General features: G+C 32.1%; 1 protein-coding gene across 1 annotated transcript; it reads right to left on the bottom strand.

Moving 5' to 3' along the window:
* Positions 1 to 7,151: 7,151 nt before the first annotated feature.
* Positions 7,152 to 8,084, bottom strand: LOC127539695 (olfactory receptor 1019). Its single transcript, XM_051963980.1, has one exon. It carries the CDS (start codon positions 8,082 to 8,084, stop codon positions 7,152 to 7,154), a length of 933 nt encoding a protein of 310 aa, XP_051819940.1.
* Between the last annotated feature and the right edge of the window lie 14,988 nt (positions 8,085 to 23,072).

Raw genomic sequence — 23,072 nt, 5'->3', positions numbered from 1 at the left:
CTTCCTCTTTTTGATCTGATTTTTCTTGTTCAGCATAATAATTGTGAAAATACATATAGAAGAATTGCATATGTTTAAACTTATATTGGATTACTTGCCTTCTAAAAGAGGGGGTATAGGAAAGGAAGGAAGAAAAAATTATAATACAAGATTTTACAAGAGTGAATGTTGAAAACTATGCATATGTTTTGAAAATAAAAAGATTTGTAAAAAAATAAATAAACTAACATCTAAAAAAAGGAAATGGTTAACAGGATGATTTCAGAAAGACCTGGAAGTGTCTTTCTGAACTGATGTTAAGTGAAGTGAGTAGAATCAAGGAATCATTGTACCCAGCAACAAAATGATTGTGATGATCAATCTGATGGACACGGCTCTTTTCAACAATGAGGTGATTCAGGCCATTTCCAAAGGTCTTGTGGTGGAGAGAGCCATCTGCATCCAGAAAGAGGACTACTGGGACTGATTATGGATCACAGAATTTTGTTGTTTGCTTGCTTTTTGTTTTCTTTCTCATTTTTTTGTTTTTAATGTTTTTTCTTGTGTAGCAAGATAAATGTGGAAATATGTATAGAAGAATTGTGCATAAATGCATAAAATGTAAAAGTATAATTGGAAAAATGACCCTGGAGCTCCATATACTCCCCTGGAGTGAATCATTCTATTTTGTATCACAGAATTAGAGAGTGCAGAGGTGTAATAACAGGGAGAAGAGAAGGGGAATACAAATAGGAATGTGTCATGTATATTTATAAAGTTGATGGTAGTAGAGCAGTGAAATGATGAGTCTATCAGACTCACAGCAAGAAGTGAAGCTTTAAAAGCAACTATATATTTGCATCAGAAATAATAAATATGCAAACATAATGCACCAAATGATATAACATCCACAATTTTAAAGGAAAAGTTAAATAAATTATAGGGAAAACTATACATCAAAACAATAATAATAGAGGACCTTAACTTGCCCCTTTGAGAACTATATAAACTGAAATAGTAATAAACTAGAAAGAAGTTACAATTATAGAGTTTTTTTTTTAAAAGTTAACTATAATTGCCCTCCAGAGAAAAATAAATGGGAAGAGAAAGGAATATACCTTTTTCCTAGCAGTACATGGAGATATTCATAATACTTGACCAACTATTAAGGCATAAAAAACTCATAACCAAATATAGAAAAGCAGAAATATTAAATGCACCTTTTCTAGATCATAATGCAACAAAAATTACATTCAATAAAAGACCATGGAAAGATAAATAAAAGATACCAGAAACAAAATTGTCTAATGCTAACAAATGAGTGAGTCAAAGAACAAATCAAAGAAACAAGAAATTATTCCATTACTGAGAATGATAACAATAAGAAAACCTCCCAAAGTTTATGTGATGCCTCCAAAGAAATGCCTGAGGGAAATGTATATCTTTAAAAGACCAATATTATTGGAAAAGAGAAAGAGTATTGGTCAATGTATTGGGCATACAACAAAGCAAATATAGAAAAAAGAACTAATTAAAAATCCCCAATTAAGCATCAAATTAAAAATCCTAAAAAGTCAAATGAGAAATTAATTAAAGTGAAAGAAAACTATTGTATGAGCAAATAAAATCAGGAAATGGTTTTATGGGAAAAAACATCAACATAATAGAAAAACCATTGGTTACTTTGATTAAAAACAATACCAAATCACCCCATTCATAAATGAAAAGGGTGAATTCACCATCAATGAAGATGAAATTAAATTATTTATTTAGAGATATTTTGTTCAATTAAATACCAATAAACTTAGCAAAGTGAGTTAAATGTATGAATAATTACCAAAAATATGAATTTCCCAGATGAACAGAAGATCAAATAGAATATATAAAAAGCCTTATCTTAAGGGTAAAATGAATAAGTCAACAATGAGCCCCCTAATAAAAAAATCCCCTGGAAAATATGGAATTACAAATGAATTCTATAAAATAATCAAAGAACAATTAAAACAAATAATAAATATTTTCAGAAAATAGACAGAAGTCCTAACAAATTCCATTTATTACATAAATATGGTGCTGATACTTAAAACAGGAAGAGCTAAATAGAGAAAGAAAACTAATTTTTTTTTCTAATGAACATCAATCAAATTTTAAAAAAAATATTAGGAAGGATATTACTGAAATATACCACAAAGACCATATAATGTGACCAGGCAGGATTTATACCAGGAATGTAGAGCTGATTTAATATGGAAAAATGATAAGCATTATTAACCATATTAATATCAAAACTAAAGAGAAATAGTATTATTATCTCAATAGATGCAGAAAAATCTTTAGAAAAAATACAAAATCCATTCATGTGAAAAAAACATTAGAGAACACAGTAATAAATGGATCTTTCCTTGAAATTATAAATAGTTTCTAAAACTATCAGCAAGCAATATCTCTAAGGGAGATAAACTAGAAGTTCTCCCAGGGGTGAAATAAGAATCCTTTTTATCATCACTTTTATGCAAAATAATGCTAACTATATCAATAAGACAAGAAAAATAAATGCAAGAAATTACATAGATAAAAAAGAAACAAAACTATCACTCTGAAGATGATATAATGCATTTTTAAAGAATTCTATGGACTCAATTAAAAAATGAATAATTTTAGGAAAGTTGCAAAATATGAAATAAACCCACAGAAATCAACAACATTCCCATATATTCTATATATTACCAATGAAGTACAGCAGCAAGAGATAGAAAGAAATTCAACTATAGGCAACAGAAACATTTGGGAATCTATGCAGCAATATGAATCTCAGGATCATATGGATACAACTACATAATATTTTTCACATAAATAAAGTCAGATCTAAAAAAACAAAAATCTTCATTGTTCCAAGGTAGGCTAATAAAAATGAAAACTTTTCCTAAAATAATTGACTTATTTAGTGTCATTTCAATAAAACTATCAAAAATATGTTATAAAACTAGAGAAAATATTGCCAAAATTCATCTCGAAGAACAAAAGATTTAAAATATCAAGAGACTCAATGGAAAAAAAAAATGGGAAGAAAGGAGGTCTAACCAACTGGATCTCAAAACTATATTCTAAAACAGTAATCATCAAAACAATCTTGTACTGGCTAAGAAATAGTAAGATGGAACAGTAGAAGCAATTAGGTACACAGTAGTAAATTATCATAACAATTTAATGTTTGATAAACCTTAAGAGCCTAACTTTTGACACAACAACTCACTATTTGATAAAAAAAAAAAAAAAAAACAACCAAAAAAAACGGTTTGGGAATATGTTAGGAACTATTTATAGACCAGCATCTCATTGTATGTAACACAAAAGATAAAAATGTATAAATAATTTAGATAAAACTATCAATATCATAAGCAAGTTAGAAGAGTATGAAATAGTCTACCTGGAAGGACTGTTGATATGAGAAGAATGTATAGCCTAAGAAGAGACAGAGTACAAGTTATAAATGGACACTTTTGAATATGTTAAATTAAAAAGGTTTTGCACAAACAAAATCAATGCACTTAAGATTATAAGGAAAACACAAAGTGGAAGAAAGCATTTTAAAATAAAGCCCTAATTCCTCAACTCTATAGAAAAAAAAAGACTCAAATTTATAAGAACATAAATCATTTAACAACTGATAATTGATCAAAGGACATAGCAAGACATTTTCAGATGAAGAAATAAAAGCCACATTTAATTCTATGAAAAAATGCTCTAAATCACTATTGATTACAGAAATGAAAATTGAAAGAATTCTGAGGTACCATTTTGCAAATGTCGAATTGGCTAATATGAGAGATGAAGAAAATAATAAAGGTTGAAGAGAATGTGGGCAAACAGGCCCATGCCTTGTTGGTGGCATTGCAAACTGGTTTGAACATTCTGGAGAGCAATTTGGAGCTATTTGAAAAGGGCTATAAAACTGTGCATGCTCTTTTATACAGTAATACCATTACTAAATCTATATCCCAAAGAGATTTGCTTTAAAAGGAAACAAACAAACAAACAAACAAAGAACCATTTTGTAGAAATATTTATAGAAGCTCTTTTTGTTGTGGCAAAGAATTAGAAATTAAGGGAATGCCCATCCATTGGAATATGGCTATATAAGTTGTAGTATATGATTGTAATGAAATACCATTTCATACATATAGCCATACTATAACATATGATGAACAGATTAATTAAATTTGTAAAATGTTCAATTATGAATGTAGCTATTCTGTGATACGATGATGCAAGACAATTTCAGAGATCTCATGATGAACAGTGTCATCCACTACCAGAGAAAGAAGTGATAGATCTGAATGCAGATGGTAACGTTATTTTTTTGTTGCTATTTTTTCCATTTTCTTTATTTTTCATGGTCTGTGTTTTCTTTCATAAAATGATTAATATATTAAAAAGTTTTATACAGTTGTATATGCAAAACTGACAAAATTGCTTACAATATTGAGTGGGAATAAAGGGAGAGAATTTAGAACTCAAAGGTTTAAAAAATAAATTTTATTTTACATTTAATTGGGAAAAGAATATATTATTTTAAAAAATTGGGAAAACAGCATGACATAAGCTAGGTAGACCAATATTGCACAAAGTAAACTAGAATACGATCAAAATTCATACATTATTTAGACATAAAAGGTAATATCATAAAAAAATTAAAAGAGCATATAATGGTTTTCTGTCAGACCTATGGATATGGAAGGAACTTATTACCAAACAAGAGATAGGGAACATTACAAAATTAGTTATTTTTATTATACTAAATCAAAAAGATTTTCTACAAACAAAGCCATTGCACCTATTATTAGAAAGAAAACAGAGAGCTGGGGGAAATTTTACAGCAAGTGTCTATGCTAAAGACTTCATTTCTCAAATAAATTATTTATCCTAGAGATTCCACTACTAAATATGCACTCAGAGGTTAAGGATAAAAAGAAAGACCTCATATATGCAAAAATTATTTTAGCAGTCTATTATCTCTCCCTTTTACTTTTGTTAGCCAAAAATTATTAAAAAGTAAATGTCCATTTATAGGACATGTCTACTTAAATAATGATATATTTTTATAACAATATCCCCATACTGTAAGATTAATCAAGGTAATAAACATATAAGATCATGGAAAGACTTCATATAAACTGATGGAATTAAAATAAGTAGAATCCTCAACAGTTTAAATGGAATCTTCAACAAAATAATTGAAATTGAAAGCTATAAAAGTGAAATGATGAAGTTTGCCTTCTAAGAGAAGACATATCCTTTAATTTCTTTGTTGAGATAGTTATGGATCATTTCATATGATAGACTTTTTAGATGTATTGGTTGGTTTTGCTGAACTTGTTTTTCCTTCCACAAAAAGACTTCCTGGATAAAGGAAGAGGATACATTAGGAAATCCTAATAAGAGAAGATTAATTTTAATCAATTAATTTTATCAGTTACTTTAACTATCCTACATCTTTATACATGTTTAAGTGAAAAAAAAAAACCAAATCCCTCCATTTATAACATCATAGTTCACCAAATCAAAAGTTTACATTAGCCATGTTTAAAGATCTGTATTTCTTCTTATTTGTAAGAATGTAAGCCAAGTGAAAATTAAAAAAAAAAAAAAAAAAAAAACAAACAAACAAAAAACCCTCAAAAAATAGTAACAACAAAAAATAAAAATAATCTACATTTATATACCTTCATTTTTATCTGTTTATCTATGAATGTATCTACACATCTATCTATATTTATAATCAACATACTTTAAATATGCTAATTTTGTCTTATCCAGGTCACTAATTTAAGAGCAAAGTATAGACTACAGATGCCTAGAGTACTCTATTAGAAACCTCCTTTACAATTGTCTTTTAGTATTAAAAACTATAATTTAGGTCTTTTCATTCAAACAATTCAAAATCCATTTTGATAAATTTGGACTAGATAACAATCTGTTTTTATGAAGATAGAATTATCAAAGACTTTGTCTCAAAAACTAGGTAAATTCTGTCAACGATATTGCCTTGATTTATGAGTTTTGTAACACTGCCAATAAAATAGAAGGAAATTAAATTGGCATGGCTTTTAATTTTTTTTTTCTAACAACTATCCATTTTCTCTTGTTCCCAATTTTACCTTCTCCTTTGAAAAGAAGAAAAATAATATCCATGTAACAAATATGCTATTAAGTTCCACCACCAAAAAAGATTCCTCTATTGGTCCTTTCCAAAAATTTCACCAAGATCACCATTTTTTAACTCCATAGGTGAATAGCGTGAATTCTCATTGGCTCTTCTGGAACTGGGATTTGTTAATGTGATGATCAGTCATGATTAACTCTTGATGAAATTGATTCTGATAATACTACTTTCTTACTATATAGTCACTCTTACACTCACTCATGTAAACACACTGTAAAAATGATAATTGATAATTGATTACTTCCATTTTGCTAAACTGAATCAAGTCAGATTTAATATACTCCTTCAATGTTCATTTTCTTCATAAATTTCATCCACCCACCACACCTAGGAGAAACTTGTGTAAAAGTCATCCTTTTTCTTGCAATTACTTCTACTTTTGTAACTCCATCCATCACCTACTTTCCAGAGAATTTTGGTTAATCTAAAGGTCAAATCTTATCAATTAAGCTATTGTAGAAACTCTTACCACCTGAAGTCCCCTCTCATTTCCTGGTAATCTTTGTCTTGTTTCTGGAATAACATCTGTCATCTTGCTAATTGCTTAATTTAGCTAATTGCTAAAGACCCTTTCAGCCTTTATTCAGTGTGTTTGGTCATTTGGAGAGATCATTGACCCAATTGATTGGTTATTGATTAATTATTGGTTGACTATTAAATCCTTATAACTTTGTCATTAAGTTTATCTTAATTTGCAGATATAACAACATATACATTTCTTCCAGCCAAAACACTTCACTTAACATATCATACTCAATTATACTGGATCCACATTTCAAGACTCATTCTGCAATTATCCTAATTCCTACTCAAAGGTTGTGAAGCTCAATCATTTTATAGCATTACTAAAAATCTATTTGGACTCTGCTCAGTTTCTGATTGCTCTGGTTTCATTCCCTTATTGTATTGAAAGCTTAGGGCAATATTTTGTCTCCCTTTTTAATTGCTTTTACTGAGGTTTCTTACAGGTCAGTCTTTTAAAGGCAGCTTTCACATCTTTATTTCTCAAACTGTAGATAATAGGGTTCAACATAGGAATAATGACAGTATAGAACACAGAAGCCCACTTGTCTTGGTCCAGAGAGTAAGCAGATGTTGGCCTAAGATACATGAACATGACTGTCCCATAGAAAAGGATGACACCAGTGAGATGGGATCCACAAGTTGAGAAAGCCTTGATGCGGCCTTCAGCAGAGCTGATCCTGAGGATGGCCACAAGGATGAAGGCATAGGAAATGAAGATGATGAGTATGGTACTGAACTCAATGAAGCCACACAGGCTGAAGAGTAAGATTTCACTGATGTAGGTGTCTGAACAAGAGAGAGCCAGGAGTGGTGGGATTTCACAGAAGAAATGATTGATGATGTTGGAACCACAATATTCTAGACTGAATGTGAGGGAAGTATGGGCTACCAGACTTACCAGTCCAGCCAGGTAGGAACCCACCGTAAGCACCAGACATACTCGGTTAGACATGATGGTGCTATAGTGAAGTGGGCGGCAGATAGCCACAAATCGATCATATGCCATGGCAGCCAAGACATAGCACTCAGCATCTACAAACCCCACAAAGAAGGCAAATTGAGTAGCACAGCTGGAGAAAGAGATGACCTTGTGCTGGGTCAGGAAGTCTGCCAACATTCGGGGAGCAATGGCAGATGAGTAGCCAAGATCCACGAGGGAGAGATTGCAAAGGAAGAAGTACATTGGTGTATGCAGTTGTGCATCCATCACAATGAGGATAATCATACCAACATTGCCTATCACATTGATCATGTAGACAGCAAGAAACACTACAAAGAAGATAATCTGCAATTGTGGGTCTTGAGTAATGCCCATAAAAATAAACTCTGTCACAACTGAGTGGTTTCTTTTATCCATTTGTTGATGTGTTAGGCACACTTGGCTTTGGGTTGAGGATAACAATTGCAATTTCAGAAAGTATGTAAGAAGAGGTAAAATATATATCTTTATCAGGGGTGCAATAGCTGTTCCTTCTTTGGATGACTAATTGAACAAGAATGATCTCAAAAGTCTAGCCAATTTTAATACTCGATGATTACAATATTGATGACTGAGATTATATGGTTGACAGTTTAAATAAAAATACTCAATTGTTAAGTCAGGGTATAAGAATATAATTATTCCTTAGTCAGGACAGGTGTAGTTTCTCTACTGAAATTAATATTCCAAAGACAATGAAGCAATGCCTGATTACATTTCACCAAACACTTTGTCTTGATTAAGTAGATGAACTGACTGAATATAAAATCTTGTTATTTCTAGTTATTAATACTTTGTTCTGAAAAGGAAAAATGCATGGAGATATATTAATACAAAGAATTCCATTGTGAAGGCATGCAAAATGGGAATCATAACCATAGTGTATACCAGAATTTCTGAAGAGCAAGTGAAATGTCTCCTTGAAGGCACCATAAGATGCTTTGAACACCCCTTTTATGTCTTTATATAATAAGGTTTTCAATATAAACTTTTTGAAGGGATGAAAAAGTAATATACATTTACTTTTTGATTCATCATTTTGTTGGAGTATTTTAAAGTAGATTTTATTATTTTATTGTTTTTGCAGTTTCTATATTTAAAATTTATCATTTTAATCAATTAATTTTATCAGTTACTTTAATTATCCTACATCTTTATACATGTTTAAGTGAAAAAAAAAAACAAATCCTCCATTTATAACATCATAGTTCACCAAATCAAAATTTTATATTAGTCATATTTAAAGATCTGTATCTCTTCTGGCATTTTATGTTTCAGGAGAAACCAAAAAGAGAAGTGACTACCTAAGTGCAAAAAAAAATCAATAAACTTTTATTTTAATGAAGAAAACTTTGGGAATTCAGAACGGGACATAATTAGGACTTTTCTGTTACTAGTCTATTAAATTATAGGAATATATGTATATGTATGTAAACACACATACATATATATTTTTAGTTAATAAATACAATTTTATTTTAAGCTTTAATCTCCATTATTAACAGTTTAAAGTTTAATCTGCATTAAGTCTTTCATAAATCTAGACAATTAACTGAATCAGCAAAACACTATATCAAATCTTAATTTATAGGATTTGTGAGATACAAATGTTCATGCTTAAAATTTAACAATCATCTTCCCAAATAAGTATAAATTGCCCCAACACATCCAAAACATATTTAAATCAAGAAAAGTAATTTAAGGAGAGACTGTTATCAATTAATGGGTTCTAGAAGAACTTCATTTATGATGAACTGACCTAAGGATATTTATTTGTGTACATTTTATATCTTTCTTATATTTTTTACATTCATCACTCCTTTTCCCTGAGAAAATTTTGCACAATCCTGGATATATTGGTATATAAACTAGTGATGCAAATCAAAATTCCATAATCCCCAAATTCAGTTATATGACCCAATGTGAGGTGGTGACCCACAATTTAAGAAGCTTTGCTCTATCCAGTAGTCTCTTCTGCTTCAAGCACTATCCTGGAACCTCTTCTATTTATTAAACCTCATTCTTAATAATTACTTCAATTCATAGAATTGAATTATGTTTTCTATGTAGATCACATCTAAATCTATTTATTCAGTTCTGATATATTTCTTGCCTTCCATCTGGTTATTGGATATCTCAACCTGGATTTGCTATGAGCAACTTGAGCTGTCCAAAACAGATTGATTATCTTCTCCCTCCAAAATTTATTTTTAAAACTTATTTCTGCTAGAGAAGGTTACCTCCAGGCTTCCAATCTCCCAGGTTCACAATTTCAGAATCCTTATTGAATCTTCACTCTTCTTCAGTCACAGATCTAATCACCTTCTAAAGTTTTTTTTTCCTTTTTTTTATTTCCACAATATTTCTCTTTCAATGTGATCACACTGTCAATTACCCAATTCAGATTTTCATTGTCCCTTACCTGTATTGCTGCAATATTCTACTAATTGGTCTCCCTGCTTCAAGTGTATCCCCTCTCCATATACTAACCACTCCACTATTGGAAAAAAAAAATTCATTTTACCTTGAGTTTCTTCTGTATTAATTTTCCTTTATTGATTCTTCATTGTAATTTATTTTATGCTAGATTGTTTTTTATAATTGAGCCTGTAATTGCTTAACATCATATTTCCAAGCTCTTTGAATTGATCTCATGATTTTAGCTTTCCTTCTGACTTAATTTATAGGTATAATTGAGAGAAATTTTTATCTCATATCAACAGCCCTTGAAATGCTGCTAGCTTTGAGCCCCACAAATAAAATTGATAATATACCCCCCCAGATATATCATCTGTCCTTGCCTTTCCTTGGGCAATTAGAAAGTTTTTATCTTTCCCAAAGAGAAATCCCCTGACAAAGAATACAAGATGTAGGTGGGTCCCAGAAAAGAATGAAAATTATTTAACTGTCAGAGAGGGAAGCTAGGTGGTGTAGTGGATAGAGCACTGGGCTTAGAATCAGGAAAACTCATTTTCATGAGTTCAAATCTTGCCTCATACATTATAAGGTGTCTGACCCTAATCAAGCCACTAATTCTGTTCCTCATCTATAAAATAGTTTGGAAAGGGAAATAGAAAATTACTTTGATACCCTTGCCAAAAAAATTCCACAAGATATCCAAAAGAGTCAGGCACAATTGAAATGACATAACAATTGTCAGAGAAGGGAGTGATTATCCTTAACTGAATGCTAGCCCATATTTCTTAGTAAAGCCAGCCATAATGTTCCATGATTACCATGGCCCTTTTCTTGTGTGTCAATAAAGATGGTCTTATCCTTATCAGGGTCTCTGATTTTACTGAGATCACTAGTTTGACTCGCTTTACTAACAGTTATATTCATCATTATTAAATAAACTGATTTTGTTTGGAGTCTGAGCCTTAATCTGCCTTTATTAAATTTACTTGAGACATTACCAAGATAACATTCATATCACTCTAACTCTATCACAGCTCTTCTCAATAAGGTCCACTGGCTTATAATTTTTAGTTTCCCATTAAAAGATCCTCCTTTTGAGATTTAGAGTCCTTAAAAACTTGGTTCTACCCTCACTTTCCAGTTTTAATTCATCTTTTACAGTTTCACACTCTCTTCTTGTTCACACACATTCTCACAAAAGATATTTAGTCTCCTTTTCCCATACCTTTCCACAAGAACCCTAATTCCTGTAATGATTTTAGAGTAAGCATCCTTCAAGTTCATCTCAGATGTCTTTTCTACAAATTTTTATCTTCTCAAATGCTAGGACCTCTTCTTCCAAACAAATAGCTTTTATCAATTTTGCACATATGTATTTATCTACTTATTTGGGCAATGACTATTTCTCCCCATAATTTTTAAGCTTCTTGAGGTTAGGGATGATTTAAATTTGTTTTATTTCCTTAGAGCCCAGCATAGTGTCTGGCATATATAATGTATAATAAAATTTTAATTGATGATTTATTAATTGATGATGAATTAACACCCTTAGTTTTCTAGGAAACTAATTTGCATGTTTTCTATTTGATGTTTTAGCACCTTGCCTTTTATTTAGGTGCAGGATGCATCCTGATACCTGTAAAGGGCTGAAACTCTTAAAAGGTATGCTTGAATCAGACAACAGAGGCTAATTACCTATTCGACAATGACTCTATTAGCATATGTTTGGAAAAATGGCCCTTCTCACTGTTCAGTGCTTCTTGATGTTTGGTGTATACAGATAATCATAGGCAAGGATTAGAGGGTGGTATGACACGAGCCAGATTTCACTTGGCCACAGGAGAAGGAGGAGAGAGATTGGTGACTTTGGACTCGAGAATCCAGGAGTCTTGTGGCAATTTTGTCTGTCTCCTTCACTTCTCCCCCTAAAGACCAAGGACTTTTTCTTATCCTGACTCCAATTGTTCCTGAGGCCTCCAGGGAGCTAACCCGGACTTTACAGATACCCACCCAAACAATGTGTTTCTGAAGTGTCCTAGTAAAGCACCTATGTAATAGGGTACATAGAACACTGAATTTGGTGTCAGGATGGGAAAAGTTCATGTCATGTCTCAGGCACTTGATTTTTGTATGAACCTGAACAAGTCTCTTTATCTGTAATGTGAGCAGATTAGACTTGATGGTCTATAATATACTTTACAGCTTCAAGTCTATGGTTTATGATTCCAAATTTATATCTTTACTCTTCCTCCTATGCTATCATTTCAATTTTTCCCTCAACTATAACTGCTTTAATCCTGTCTTATTTTTAAAGTACAGGTATTATTATCTCCATTTTATAAATGAGAAAACTGTTCCCTGAAACAATTCCTTCTTTCCACACAACTGGGCATAAGCATTTTGGGAAAGATCCATTGGTAAGTCTATTCCAGAATCTAGGAAGTAAAAATTTCTATCCTCTGCCAAGTAGGATGACATCCAAGATTCTGTTCTCTGTCCTAGTCACTACATCTTAACTGAATCCCTGACAAAGTAGAATGTCAGGGAGGTGATCTGAATTATGAAGGGTCTGGAAGCCATATATTTTTGAGAATTAATTGAAAGAAAAAAAAAATGGGAGGGGGCAGCTAGGTGGCACAGTGGATAGAGTTCCAGCCCATAAGTCAAGAGAACCTGAGTTCAAAAATGGGCTAAGAAACTTAACATTTTCTAGCTGTGTGACCTGGGCAAGTCACTTAACCCCAAGAAAGCCTGAGGAAAAAAGAAAGAAAGAGAGAGAAAGAAAGAGAGAGAGAGAGAAGGAAAAACAAAGAAAAAAAGAAAGAATGAACAATGGATCTGGAGTCAGAGGAATTGTATCCAAATCTCATTGATGCTACTTTCTTTATATCCTGGAGTACCTCATTTACTTATTCTGAAATATGAGTCTCTTAATGTCTTAAATCTCTTAATATAAAATGAGGAGATTGAACTGGATGATTTCAAAAGTCTCTTGTGGCTCTAAATATGATTTTTTTCTAAAGCAGAGAAGACTTAGATGGGACATGATCTTTGTATTCAAACACATGTCACTTAGAAAAAGAGGTATTGGAATCATAGTCCACATATCCCAAGTGAGATTTATTCTGTGTGGCCTCAAAGGGAAGAATTAGGAACAAGGAAATGTGACTATGGCTTCAATTCTGCTTCTGCTGCTTCCAAAGTTTCTTTCTTTGAGTTTCAGTTTCTAAGTTAATCACTCAATCATTGAATCCACAAACATTTCTTAGGTATTTATTATTTGCCAGTTATAAATTGGCATTATAACATAACTCTAAGAACTGGTGTATGAATAAAAAAAGAGTATAGACTCTTTTCTCAAAAAGCTTATTTTAATTTTTCCATCTTTATTTTATTTTTAATTTAGAGAATAAAACAAGCATTTACATAATAGTATAGTATAAAATAGTATGGTGTACAAATGATGTTTGTCCATGAAATTGCAAATCTATTTTGTATACCATGCTATTCTTTTAAAATATATAATCATGTAATTTTTTTCTTTTTTTCTTCTTTCCCTACCTCATTCTAGAGAAGACTATCAGACACAAATGTGTGTGTGTGTGTGTGTGTAAAATTATTGTATATATACTTCTATTTATAAGTTCTTTCTCTGGAGGAAGATAACTTCTTTCTTCTTATGTCCTTTGTAGTTAACTTGGATATTTATAAGTCAAAATGACTTATTCACTCAAATTTGTTCTTACAACTTACATTAAAAAATATTCTACTTGGGGGTTAAATATCTTCACAAGTAAATAAGTACAAGACATATGCAAAATAAAGGCAAAATTATTTCAGTTAAAATGAGGGGGGAATGACACCAGGAGAATTAAGATAATACCTCTTGAAAGAGGTGATCCCATTTCACTTTGCTTACCTGCTCCAAGTGTAGAATTCTTAGAATAATTTTCCACTTAAATGTGAGAATATTCTTTTTCTAGGCTACAGATTGGTATTTTCATTCAGAATGCTGATAAAAAAGAATAGCAACAGCTCAGGCGGTTTATTCTCAATTCTTTGGAACTTTGAGCCTTTGCCAACTGGCCAGGGATTAGGGACTTTGTTATAAAGGAAAGCCATAAAGCGCCCCAAGAGGTAGATGATGAAATGATTTTCTTCTTCTCAGGGGGTAGGTCATGGAAAAAAACAATTTCAGTCCCTGGGAACTCTGTTTTTCTCTTCATTATGACTGCAAGATGAAGGACACACACACACACACACACACACACACACATACACACACACACACACACACACAATCCTTCGGGTATGATTTGTTTCTGTCATAGGGTCTTCTTTGAAAGAAACTAGTCCCATGCTGTCATTTTACAAAGAAAAAAAATAAAACTTAGGGAAAGTGTTGAGTTGACATGCAAGTAGAAATTTGGTTCTTGCTCCTTTGTCCCAAAATTTAATCATTAAGCTTTCTTTGTTATAAATAAAGGAACACAGCCCCAGAGATGCAAAGGGTCTAAATGCTACCCAATCCAATGTCCACATTTTATAAAACAGGAAACCATGGCCCAGAATGATTAATTGGTTTCCTTAGCGAGTTAAAAGTAGTAGGTTTCACCATCCAGATTTCAGCTCTACTGATCTGTTTCCAATTGTAGGGCTGGTTTGACTATACCATACTAGCTACCTAGGTAAGGCAGTGGATAAAATGCTGGGCCTGAAGTTAAGGAGAACCAAGTTCAAATATTGCCTCTATACAAACTGGGGGACTTAACCTCTCTTGATCTCATTTTCCTCAATTGAAAAATAATTAGAATTGGAGACATGCATTTACGTCAGAGGCAGAGCCTAAAAAATAACACTTACTTTCTAGGATTGTTGGGAAAATAAAATGAGATAATATTTGTAAAGCATTTAGTGAAGCACCTGGCATGTAGTCGATTTTGTACATAAACACACTCACACTCGTACAAGTGTGTATGTATTTATAGTCTTTGTATGACGTATAATATATACATGCATGCATATTATATATCACACACCTATATTTATATTACACATATGTTTGTTATTACATATATATGTAAGTATGTGTATAGTGTATATATATATATATGTATATTTAAAAATATAATTTGGGTATATATAAATTTGAAAAAATAAATATATATATATATAAATATATCCTAGATACAAAGAATAAACTATATCTAGGTGTATGTGTATATGTATAATATACATTATATATGACACATTTGTAATATATATTATTTATATATTAACATATTATTACATATTGTGATATATTAATACATACTTATCCCTTGAGTGACTTGAGAGATCTTTCTGCTAACTATCTTTCTGCTTCCTAGCTCTTGGATTCTGATGATAGGGATGGCTCTCAGAGAGAAGAATCTACATCTAACATCAAACCCACATTTACAAAAGTATGATACATTTTTCTTCAGAGGTAAACACAAGCTTAATTTTGAAGAGGTAATCTCCAGAATTGACCATCTGTTCATTATTTGTATTTGTGTTGCAGCAACCCATAAAAATCATTTTTAGGATGGCTTGGGACAGGAGATAGATAGGAGGCCTACAATTATTATCAATGATGTTAATGCAACAAATGTTAACAAATATTGTTAACAAAATAGCAATGGATTCTGTCTTATGAAGCTGATAGAAGAGGCTAATGAGATAATGTATGTAAATATGCTTTGAATATTTGCACATTTCAATAATTGTTAACATTTGATGTATATGAAAATAAAATAATTATGTTGCTTAAGAACCAAGTGTCATATGTGAAAGAATTTTTTCTTTTTACTTTAAATCAATTGTCAATGTGCTTTTGTATTATCCAGAGGTTTGTCTGTGACTGCTTTTGCATCAGGAAACAGCAAACTCTTGATCCAGGTAGCAGCATATATAGATTAGTCTGGCCCACTGCAGCTGCTTCAAGGCCTGAGATAGAGATAAGGAAGGATAAAGAGGAGAGGCAGATAATAAAAGAGAAAATCAAAAGGAGTAGGGTAAAAGAGACAAAAAGAAGGTAGAAGAAGGCTGTGATATAGTGGAAAGAACATAGAATAAGGAGATCCAAGAGAACATTGTATAAAGTAATAGCAATTTTGTTTTAAGAACAAAGTTAAGTGAATGTTATTTTATTTATTATAAAAACCCAAATTAACTATTTAAATATAAGGCCACATGAAGAAAGATACTATCTTCATCTGGAGAAAGAACTGATAATAAATGTACAGAACAATTTTATACACACACACACATAAATATAAATAGGCACACATATATGTACATACATATAAATACATGCACACAATGTATATATGCACAGACCTAAATACACATATGCACATATAAATATGTATACACATATGTATATGCACATATATAGAAATGCATACACATATGTATGTGCCCACACATAGTTTCCAAATGTGGCATGGCAGATGGTGCTCTAAAGTTTCATTTCCCAAGAACCATTACAATGCTGGCATTCTAGGTTCACTATCCTCAGGTCCTTGCCACATCTGAAATTCTTTATCCTAATAACTCTCATTTCAGGCCTTCTGTATTCTAAGGTTCCTTTCAGCTCTACCATTCTTTGTCCATAAGTTCTTGTCAACTCTGGAACCATGTGATTCTTTGAGGAAAAAAAAATGAAAAAAATAAGATAGAGATGATATGATAAAGATAATGATAATTGGGCTATCACAGTCAAAGGGCAGCCTTATCTCCTATTTGGTGACTCATAAGCTGCTCTTGAAAAATTGTTAATTCTCTTAGGACTCATTGAAAGTGAAGATAATGCTTGGTATTCAGAGTAAAACCCATTGAGCATTATTATGTGAAGAAAAACTTCTTCATGGGATTTCTGTTTCCCCTAGGAGTTATATCTTCATAAAAGGACTCAGTCTCAAAGCACTTTGGGGTGTGGTTTTGAGTGCTTTTACCTGTAGAGAGTTAGGGAAAGTGGGGAAAAGGGTGATATTGGTAAAATGTCCAGCTATTAAGTGTGATGGCAAAATTTTTATTATGATTAAATAATAGTAAGGATGATAGCCAATATTTGGTAGTTCTTAAAGATTTATTAAATCCTCTATGCAATCATATTTGCTATCTGGTTTATTTCAGTGAATGCAGTTTTCCTATGCACATATATGTAAGCAAAAAAAAAAATGAGATGATGTGGCTAGAGGATTTGTAGATGAAAGAAGGTCCTTTGAAGTCATTAGGTGAAGTTTCTCTATTAACTGAGGAAGAAGCTGAAACCATTTGAAGGACTTTCCTAAAGACCCATGACTAGTGAGAAGGTCAGAAATCAGTCAAATCTAGATGTTCTGACTTAGACATATTCTAATGTTGTAAATAGGGCCAAAGTGAAGTCATTTGAAAACTTCTTACAGCACTCTCTTACAGAGAGTGCTGTAATTGCTACATTACTCCATTAAATGATGGTAGAAGTCACAAACTAGATAATAAATCAGACAAGAGAGCCAAAGGAATAAATGTCTGCAATAATAGCAATAAATAGTAATTCTTCTGAGAAGCTAAATATAACAATAATGACAAAAATAGCAATAATAGCTCATATTTACATAAACCTATCAATGCATGAGTATTGTTAATAGCCCTCTGAGATGGCAGTGCAGAGGAAAGTATCTTGGATTTTTTTTTTTTTTTGGCCAAGTGGCCCAATGGCTAGAGCATTAGATCTGAAGTTAGAAAAGCCTGAGCTCAGATTCACAATCATTTAATAGCTATGTGGCTTCAAGTCATTCACTTACTTTCTGTCTGCCTCAATTTCCTCCTTTGTAAAATGGGGATAACAATGGCACCTACTTCTCAAGATTTTTTTGAGGTACAAATGAGGTTATAAAGTTCTTTGCAAATCCTAAAATATTATGTAAATGAAAGCTATTATTATTGTACTTTTGGTTATTGGTCTATGCATCATATGTCCTGAATTCCTGTGCTATGAGGCAGCTATAATGAACTGATCCATAATTTTTTATTGTCTGATATTTGTATCTCCTCTACTGTATCAATATTATTTCCACATAATGATTTAATAAGCCACAAATGGCTCATTAAATTTAATTGAAATAACAATAGGAACAAGAGAGGCTGGTCTCTTAATATGACAGCAGAAATTTAACATATAAAATGCATCCTTTAAGTCTCTTTTAATAATCATAATCTGTGATTTCTGCTCCTTTCATTTGTTTCAGAACCAAATAATCTGACAAAATCTTGTATTTTCAAAAATTAAAAAAAATTAGGAAGGAAAGAAGGAAGGAGAAAAAAAAGGGGGGGGGCAGCTAGGTGGTGCAAGGAATAGAGCACCAGCCCTGAAGTCAGGAAGACCCAAGTTCAAATCTGGCCTCAGACATTTAACACTTCCTAGCTGTGTGACCTTGGGCAAGTCACTTAATCCCAATTGCTTCAGGAAAGAAGAAGAGGAGAAAGAAGAAGAGGAGAAAGAAGAAGAGGAGAAAGAAGAAGAAGAGAAGGAAGAAGAAGAGGAGGAAGAAGAAGAGGAAAATGAAGAGGAAAAAGGGAGAGAGGCAGACAGGCAGGCAGGAAGGAAGGGGGAAGGGAGAGAAGAACAAAAAAAAGGAGGGAAGGAGGGAAGGAAAGGAAGAAAAAAGAATGGAAAGAAGAATGGAAAGAAGGAAGAGAGGGAAGAGAAGAAAGAAAGGTGGAAAAGTTAGGAAAAGTAGCAAGAAAAAAGAAAGGAAAAGAAGAAAACTAGAAGACCTTAGTTCTCATTTTGACCCCATCACTTACTAGTACCATGATCTTAAAAAAAAAAAAAATCTCTCTGAACTTTTTACAATAAAACAAGGAAGCAATTGGAGATACTATTTAGAGGGACCAAAATTTCTAAATCATCTGATCTAAGAGTATTTGTTCTCTCAGAATCTCATTAATCCTATTTTAAAGATGAAGAAACTAAGATTACAGTATTGTTCATAACAGATTTTCAAGGTATGAAGAACTCAAGACTTATGTGAAGAAAGTACCATGAAAGGAAATCAAACCAAACAAAAATAAAAACAAAAATCCTCTCTACAGTCATTTCAATACCATGAGCACAGATACTAGTCCCATATAATATTAATGGTAATGTCTTATATTTAATTTATTGAAACTTTTTTAAAATAAAAATTTAATAAATAATGAAGAAATACAAATAAGAATGGCAATACAGCATAACTGATCAATCACTGCTCTTTAAGCCAAGAAGATTTGGATTTGATACTTGTCTCTGAAAACTTATTAGTTAAATTCCTCAGGACAAACAATTTATCCTTTCTGTATGTTGGTTTCCTTAATGGTAAAGAATGGCAGTTGGATGCAATGGACTTAACCAGCACCAAAGCTAATAATTTTATTAAATAAAGTACAATTATTATTGCCTTCATGAAAGATGCAATTTAATAAGTCTCACTCTCAGAACCATAAAGGACCACAGATTTCATTTATATCATCTAATCCATAGCTACAGAAACATACCCTCTCCAATATCACTGCCAATCCATTCTCTGCTTAAAGACTTCCAGGGAGGGGACACATCTACTGACAAAGCAGCTCACTCCATTTTTGCATATCTCTATAATTGCACTGTGCCTTAATCTATTTGAAATGTCTACTATTTGAGACTAAGTAGACAAAGTCTAATTCCTCTTCAATGTAAATTTTTGGAATACTTGATAGTAATCATGAACCACCCTAATTTTTTACTGTTTGAGATAAAGACCCCACAATAACCTATCTTAGGTCAAAATTACTCTGTTTTTCAAAACTGTGATTGTCTCTCTCTGGACAAATTCTAGTTGTTTATACATTTCTTTAATTGTGTTTGACCTAAACAAAATACAAGTATGGCATTATCTAGGTGGAAAATCAAAATCTATCTATATATCTTTTAATGCATGCTACCACATGCTCTTTTGCTTGTCCTATCATGGTATTGCATAAATATTGTAAGGTCATTGAAAGCACTATTTATCCTTCTTGAATATTTTTTCATTTTCCTGTTTGACCTACCAGATGAAATTATTTAGAGTTACTAAGGATAAACTCATTAGGCATGTGATCCTAAATCACTTAAATGTTTTTATCCTCTATTTCTTCATCTGAGAAATGGGTAATAATTGCACTTATCTTATAGGGTTGTTATGGGATTTAATGAGACATCGGTAGGAATTGGACTTAATTTATGGGCCTCCTGGGTGGGGAAAGTTCTCTCCAATTTTTAATCTAACAGATTTGCCTAGATCATTGAAGGGTTAAGGTAGCTTAGATAAGCAATTCATGTTGCCCTGTCACCAAAGTCAGTTCTATTTTCATTATGCCAAGTTTTGGAAATCTTAAACTGAGATTTATATGTGCAATGTTTTCTTCTTGTCATTGTTTCTATCATGCAAGAGACTTTGAAATATTATCGGAGACTTTAGTGAAATCAATATAATATCATCTGCAAATAGAACATCCATAGAATTCCCTTTTCTAGTAGGACTTTGCACTGGATATCCTTCATGACAATGTCAATCACCTCTGAAAAGCACACATTGTCTTTCTTTCTCATTAACTTCTCCCTGAAGCAAAAATCCAATTTAAAACTCAAATATTCTGGAAATTATAATGAAAAGGAATAGAACATGCTTCACTCTACCTCCCTTGTCATGGATCCTATTGCTAGTCCAGCTTTTGTAATCCTTTTTTCTGAGAAATTGGACTCAACTGTTGATTCTATGAAGGCTAAAGTTACAATGATTAAAAATCCAGAAAAAAAAATTCCACATAAAAATCCTTTGCATTGTCAAATTGTTTAACATCCAAATTGGATATCAATCAATAGAAATAACATTAACAAAGAGGCAATATCATGTGTTTTGTTATCAGTCCCTAGAAACTATGGGATCTTTCTAGCTACAGTTGAAACCTCTTATAGGCATTGTCTTTCCCTTTAGAATGTGAACTCCATGAGGTAAAGGATTGTCTTATTTTTCTATTTGAATTTCTAGCATTTAACAATAGACTGTCTCCAAGACTAACCTATGCTCATTACTAAAGATTTTCAAGCTGCAGCTGGATAACCAAATACTTGTCAGAGATTCAAGACTTAGCACAGTTTTTCACATATGGTAAACAATTAAAAAATACATGGTCATCCATCCATCCATCCACCCATCCATCTATCCATTTATACCATCCATCCACCTATCCATTCATATCCATTCATCCACCCATCTATCCATTCATGCATCCAATGGATTTTTGTTGTTGTTGTTGTTTTCATTCCATAATACTAGATTTCTAATCATACAATAACATTGTAACCTATTGATGGAGCATTTTGTCTGAAGAGAGACTTTTAAGTCTAATTTTATTTTAGCCAAACAACTTAAAAATACATGATAATTTAAAGAACAAGTAAATCTGTTTGGCACAATGAACTTTTTTTTTTTTTTTTTTTTTTTTTTGCTGTTTGGTGGCAGAGGGATGGTAGATTAATTGGTCAATTATGTTTTGAGACTAATTAGGTTTTCCATGGGGAATGAGTTCAAGAAGTATAATCAGTAATATCTAGATCCCATCTTTAATTTAAATTAGCCAGGAAACTTTCTTTGGTGTGTAGAACAGTTCTGGAAACCACTGTTAGCAGAATGAAAGTTAAATGTTTCCATGAATATAAACATGAAGCCCAAATTAACTTTTCCACTATTCTAGGATATTAATAGTGGGTTCTTAAGGTGCAGGCAAAAGAACAAAAGAAAGAAGGCTTCCCTCTTAGATGCTGCAGGAGTGATTTTTGAAAAAGGGTAAGTATTGGAAAATGAACTTGACTGTAGTTGCCATCAGAAGACAGATGGTAAAATCTTCTCATGGATATGTGATCTTATCAATGGAAGTATGCTATCAGTAAAAATCACAACCACGCTGTTACATATTGTATTGTGGGGATTTTGTCTATGTTTTACTAAAAATTGTTATGATAAGGAAAATTTGAGCTCGGCTACTCCTTGAGATATCTAATAGCTGTATGACTCTGGAGAAGTCATTTTGACTCTCTTAGTCTCAGTTTCCTCATCTGTAAAATGGGAATAGCACATAGCTCATGGTCATATTGTGAGAATTATAGCAGGTGATGTTATATACAAGGATAAGGGAAGGAGGTTTATCACATTGGAGAGACTTAGCCAGGGTCACACAGTTAGTAAATATTTGAGAAAGAATTAGAATTTCACTCTTTTTAACTACAAAAGAAGAAACCAGCCTAATAACATCACCCAGATATTCATCAGAGATTGTATAGAGAATGCTAGGGTCTTTATCAGAATACTGTAATAAGTTAGTTCATTGACTATAGACAGATAGTTTGATATTTTGAGTTAATGTTACAGATGTTCCAAAAATTCTGTGACCTGGCAATGTTACTTAAGTTCTCACAGCTTCACTTTTATAAACTAAAATGAGCTGTCTCACAAGGTTTTGTTTTGAGGATCAAAAAAGATATTATTTGTGAAACTTACTGTAAAACTTAAAGATTTATTTGCATGTCATAATCATCCTATCAGTATCATCATGATCTTTTTTCTCCTCCTCCTCTTTTTCCTCTTCCTTCTCCTCCTTCTTCTCCTTTTCTTCTTTTTGTCCTCTTTTTCCTCCTTTTTTTTTCTCTTTACCTTCCTCTTTCTCCTTCTCCTCCTCCTCTTCCTTTTTTTTTCTTCCCACAACTATAGCTATTTCTTTTTCTGATCTATTTTCACATCTTTTGGGCAGGCAAAAAATGGAAAAGGAAAGAAGTAAAGTTTAAGTTTAAATACTAGCTTTGTTTTTTATTAGGTATGTGACCATATTTTAGTAGTTTTCTCTTTTTAAACATCAGTTTTTTTTTTTTAAATGAGACTAATT

This window comes from Antechinus flavipes, chromosome 6 (genome assembly GCF_016432865.1).
Source record: "Antechinus flavipes isolate AdamAnt ecotype Samford, QLD, Australia chromosome 6, AdamAnt_v2, whole genome shotgun sequence".
NCBI classification, from domain to species: Eukaryota; Metazoa; Chordata; class Mammalia; order Dasyuromorphia; family Dasyuridae; genus Antechinus; species Antechinus flavipes.
The sequence above is the reverse complement of the archived record's forward strand: the minus strand, read 5'-3'. Positions and strand labels throughout refer to the sequence as shown.

What these genes read in the sequence shown, in the direction of transcription:
- LOC127539695 (XM_051963980.1), bottom strand. Translation starts at nt 8,084, where the DNA reads ATGGATAAAAGAAACCACTCAGTTGTGACAGAGTTTATTTTTATGGGC.